The following is a 5126-nucleotide window of genomic DNA, read 5'->3' as shown; positions in this document are numbered from 1 at the left end:
CATGTAAGTGTTAGTGAACTACACATTGTTAGTAAGATACATTATTTATAATATATGCAGTAACTACTATTGTCTTCATCCATTGCATCCCTTTATAGACAACATTAAAGCTGAGTATCTGTATATCTTAATATTCACCGTGCACAACAAGGCCAAATTGCCAGAAGAAATCCTAGCATTAAAACCTTCATGCTCATTTTATGAGTGAAGAAATCATAGTAAGAATGTTTATATGTTCAATACTGTTTTTTTTCGTAAAACAATTAAATCTCTCATATATTTATTAATAATTTGTTATTCATTGTTGCCTAATATATTTTGAAGCATATCCCTTATGGTGAATGGTGGAGCACTACACATGAATCGTATGTGTCGGTTCATTTCCTCGAATACCTTTTGATGCTATTTTGGTTGCAAAAACTTGAATACATTGTGATGGTCTTAGATCTTAGTACTTGTGTTGGACCTTCATCGTGTAATGTATACCTATATCGTGTAGAACTTTCTATACACTATAATCCAGTTTTTTTTTATTCATTTTACAAGCAACTACTTGTATTGAACTTGCCCTTTTATCTGGTGTTTACTGATGAGTCGCGTACTAGTGAATATGCTGCAGTATGTACTTTTATATCAAGTACTTATGTATCACAGAGCACCGAAAACTTCAGAAAACATGAATAAACACTATGTACTCCTGTTGATGACTAATATGTACTCGTGCATCGTTGACAACTGTACTCGACCCTTCTAGCACCTGTCCCTTCCCAAAGAAAACAAAACTTGCAGAAATCATATAGAAACATTCATGTTCTCCTTTTGGTGCTAAACCTGTATTCATGCAAACTTCACGACTGTATTCGTCCCATGCACCTGTATTTTCCTATAGAACACAAAACATACAGAAAAAATCACGTACTCCTATTAGTACAGAGGGTGTACTCGCGAAACAATCACCAATGTACTTGATACAGCTCACACCTGTCACTTCAGAGTGAACAAAAAAAACATGATGAAAAACATAGAGAAATAGTCCTGTTATCCTCTTTGGTGTCAAAAGATGAATTCTTAAAACCCTCACAACTGTTCTCGAGACATTGTGACACCTGTATATTCAAAGAGAAAGCAAATCTTGCAGAAAACATGAAGAAAAACAGTCCCGTACTCAAGTTCCTGTAAAACCTGAACTCGTGCAACCTTCACAACTTCTCTCGGCAACTCGTGGCACCTGTATCTTCACAAAGAACCCAAATATTGCAGAAACCTTGCAGAAACACTCATGCACTCGACTTGGTGTCAAATCTGACCTCGTTCAGTCTTGACAACTGTACTCGAACCATTGTGGCGCCTGTACCTTCCCACGCATAACCAAAAACTTGCTCAAAACATGGAGCAACACACTTGTAATCAACTTGCTATCAAAGTTGAACTCGTGCAACCTTCACATCTATACTCGACCCATTTTGGCACCTGTAACTTCGCAGAGAACCCAAAATTTGCAGAAAACATGGAGAAGCACTCTTGTACTCAACTTGGTGCCATTGCTGAACTCGTGCAACCTTTAGAACTGTACTCGACCCATTGTGGCACCTGTACATTCCCAAATAACCAAAAACTTGTAGAAATCATAAGGAAACACTCCTGCACTCCACTTCCTGTCAAAGCTGAACTCGTGCAACCTTCAGCACTCTTCTAGACAAATTCTGGCACCTGTATCTTTCCAGGGAAACCAAAACATGCATAAAACGTGAAGAAACATTATGTATTTCACTCTACGTGAAACTGAACTCGTGCAACCTCCACAACTGTACTCAAGCCGCTTTGGCTCCTAATCCTTCACAGAAAACCTAAACATTGCTGAAAACCTAGAAAAACACTCATGTATTCCATTCGGTGTCAAAGATGAACTCGTGCAACCTTCACACCTATACTCGAAGATTACTGGCACTTGTACCTTCCCAAATAACGCAAATCCTGCAGAACACATGGAGAAACACTCCTGTAATCCTCTTGGTGCCGTAGCTGTACTCACGCACCCTTCACCACTATAATATTTAAAAAAAAAGTCTCGTTGTACCAGTGCGCCAAGTGAACAAAAATAATGCTAAAAAAACAAACAGATGCATTCATGTACTCCTATTGCTGCCAAATCTGTACTCGTGCTCTCTTCACAACTATACTCGATGCAGCTTGCACCTGTACCGTCCCAGTGAAAGACAATACTTTCAGACCGTAATAATCACAGCACGAGCACTGTATCCCAGAATAAAAGCAAAGTAAAACTATAAACGTACTGATCTTAGTTCCTACCCGTAGAAACGAAAATTTGCGAAAAAAAGAAGAGAAATCCCTATTCGTGTTTCCACCGTAATCATATCCATACCACCGCTGTATCGTCTACTAAAATTTTGTGATCACATATACTCACAGAAATAGAAGCTACAATTTGAACAAAAACAAATAAAAACATCTGTAAAAACGACCATTAAATTTTGTACGCCGAAATCAAAAATTAAATGTGAACAAATAAAAGCCGGTGTACTTAAGTCATACATTACAGTCAATCATATGAATGATAACAGTATCAGTCAATCATATGAATGATAACAGTATCAGTCATACATTGTACATATATCCAGTAATATCGTATCCCTTGATTGCCCATTTTTTTCTAGGAATTTCAAAGCTTAGCCGTGCATCCAAGGCTGCATATTTGACCTGATCAAAGCTTAATTCGGGTCTTGCCCATCCTTCCTCTCTTATTTTCTTGCAAGAATCACCTTTCTTTTCCAAATTTGTCCCCAACACAGCATTTGACAGGTCATAGAGTGATGGTATTCTTTTATTCTTAACACCAGGATCTAATTTATGAATATTGATCATCTTCTGCAAGTCGAACGCACACTTGATGTTTAATCCGTAAGGCATCAGCATCCTGCGATCCATATCAATTGTTGCACCAAAGAACCAGATCTTCTCCGAGCTCAAGAATTTCTTTAACAAACATGGAACCTTTGTTGCCTGAAATATCTACGAAAATTCAAACTAAAGGTCAACGACGTATATAATTCGGAACAGTTGGTAAAAAACTTGTATGGTGTCATTTGTGATACCTGAAAAAAGAATGATGTCATTGGCAACACATAGCTGCAAAACTGCTGCACGTTGCCGTTTATCCTCTGGAAGAAGTTTCTGCTTGATTCCTTTCACTTTGTCAGTGAACTCGCAATCAAGACCAACGATCTTTGCGCTGGCGTCGCAAAGGAAATCTTCGGATACGCGGTAGATCCACTTCTCCATTGTTGCAGCCCTTGTAGTTACGGTGACCTTGAATTCCATTGAGAGATGCTCGAACGAATATACGGTGTCACTTGTTTGGGGCGCCATAAGGATGGGAGAAGAAAATGGTTGAAGTGATGGTTTTGATACCTGTCCACTTCGTTTGGGGTTCTATTTATACAAGATCAAGGCGGTGACGATGAGTGAGAACACATCACTGCCGAATTGTATACCCTCGTTGGAATGTGAACAGATTGATAACTTAATAGCGGATTAATCAGTAATAACTGTGGGTTAGACGTGCAGACGCAAAAGGGGCTTGAGAGCAATGAATTACGAACAAGGAGGGGGTTATCATCAATTATGCCTACCCTACTATTGAGTTATCACCGTTGACCGATACAGTGGTGCCTTTTTATTTTTCTGCGCTCGTTGTGTTCGTACCACTGCAGTTGTAAGACATGCTTCACTTGATTCGGCCAGGCCATGTCTAGCAGGAAGCACCGTTTCAGTGTAGCATAGAGCATTTTTTGCCACATTGGATAAATATCAAACGAGTTATTTTTCACTTTTAGAATCACCGAGTAAATTATCTATATTTTGGATTTTTTACAAATGTTACATCGATTATAAATTTGACAAAAAAAACACCTGGTGCGACTACACATTGATGCATAATCAAAAAGTGAAAAACACCTGGTGCGACTACACAATGTACTTGACATGTTAAATAAAGTGAATTATGCATAATCAAAAAATATATATATACACAGTTGGCTATCAACAAATAAATATAAAAGTAAATGCGAGAGTTTGATGCATTTTTTCTAAATCAACAAACCATTTTTCCCGAGCCTAAAAAAAGTGCCAGCAACAACATGCCGGCCCCTTCGCCTAACACGCGGATCAGGCGCGCCAGCGCCTCACGACGCAGGAAATTTTGGGCGTTGGAGCCACCTATCAGTAACGCTAGGGCGTCACGTGAGATATTTTCACCGACGACGCCGGGCCGGAAACTCTCCCGCATGCCGCGCATGAAATTCTACCGCCAGAACAACGCACGGGAGGTTTGCCGCCACGCCGACAGTCTATATTATCTCACCACCCCCGCCTCATTGGTTCAAACAACCCAGAAATAGAAAAAGATTCGATTCGTGGGATGACGTGGCGCTAGAGGGAACAGTAGGAATCATGGTGTCGGACCCACATCTCGCAAATAACGAGGAATGGGCGATGGCGGCGCCAGCGGCACCCGTATGTGCCGATGTCGCGAACGAGCGGCAACATCAGGTGGCGGGGCAATGGAAACGCAAGGAGACGCGGCCATTGCGGGACGCGCGGCGGCGACAGGAGGAGGAGGAGGTTCCGCGGCGCGCGGCGGGAGGAAGAGGAGGAGCTGCTAGAGCGCCAGGAGGCACGGCGGTTGCGGGAGGCGGTGAACCAGCGCCGGTGGTAGGCGCGCCAAGAGCAAGGGTGGGAGGACTTTGCGCTCAGGCGGTTGCAGCGGGAGGAGACGCAACATCAGAATAAATTATACGAGCGGCGGTGTTTGGCGCAAATGCAGCTCCGGCTACGAAGGCAGTAGTTGGATTTGCCAGAAAATATTATTCATCGATCCTGGATGACATTAAAATGAATCTACAAATATAAATATTTAGTTTATGTAAAAAATCCCATCGGGACCGCCAGTGTGGGAACAGCTCCCCCAAATAGAGGACGGCGTCCACCATACCGAAGTGCCAACACATCGTTCGACGTCTACTTGAGGTGCGCAGATGCTCTTACGTGGTAAATGAAATGTTTATATCACTTGTTATAATGAAAAAAAAAAGATACAACGGGTGTCG

General features: G+C 41.5%; 1 protein-coding gene across 1 annotated transcript; it reads right to left on the bottom strand.

Moving 5' to 3' along the window:
• Positions 1-2239: 2239 nt before the first annotated feature.
• On the bottom strand, positions 2240-3339 carry LOC127348108 (uncharacterized). Its single transcript, XM_051374206.1, has 4 exons — positions 3114-3339; positions 2969-3030; positions 2781-2886; positions 2240-2253 (listed from the first exon to the last, which is right to left on the bottom strand). Exons 1-4 carry the CDS (start codon positions 3337-3339, stop codon positions 2240-2242), a joined length of 408 nt encoding a protein of 135 aa, XP_051230166.1.
• Between the last annotated feature and the right edge of the window lie 1787 nt (positions 3340-5126).

Source organism: Lolium perenne, chromosome 4 (assembly GCF_019359855.2).
Source record: "Lolium perenne isolate Kyuss_39 chromosome 4, Kyuss_2.0, whole genome shotgun sequence".
Taxonomy (NCBI): Eukaryota; Viridiplantae; Streptophyta; class Magnoliopsida; order Poales; family Poaceae; genus Lolium; species Lolium perenne.
Note: the sequence above shows the minus strand (reverse complement) of the source record. Positions and strands in the feature narration are given on the sequence as shown.

Bases quoted from the DNA above. Each gene is read 5' to 3' on its own strand.
- LOC127348108 (XM_051374206.1), bottom strand. From the start codon at position 3,339: ATGGAATTCAAGGTCACCGTAACTACAAGGGCTGCAACAATGGAGAAG. The intron at 3,031-3,113 runs GTATCACAAATG...GAATTTTCGTAG, and splicing joins TGACATCATTCTTTTTTCAG to ATATTTCAGGCAACAAAGGT. The intron at 2,887-2,968 runs GTTCTTTGGTGC...TTCGACTTGCAG, and splicing joins TTGAGCTCGGAGAAGATCTG to AAGATGATCAATATTCATAA.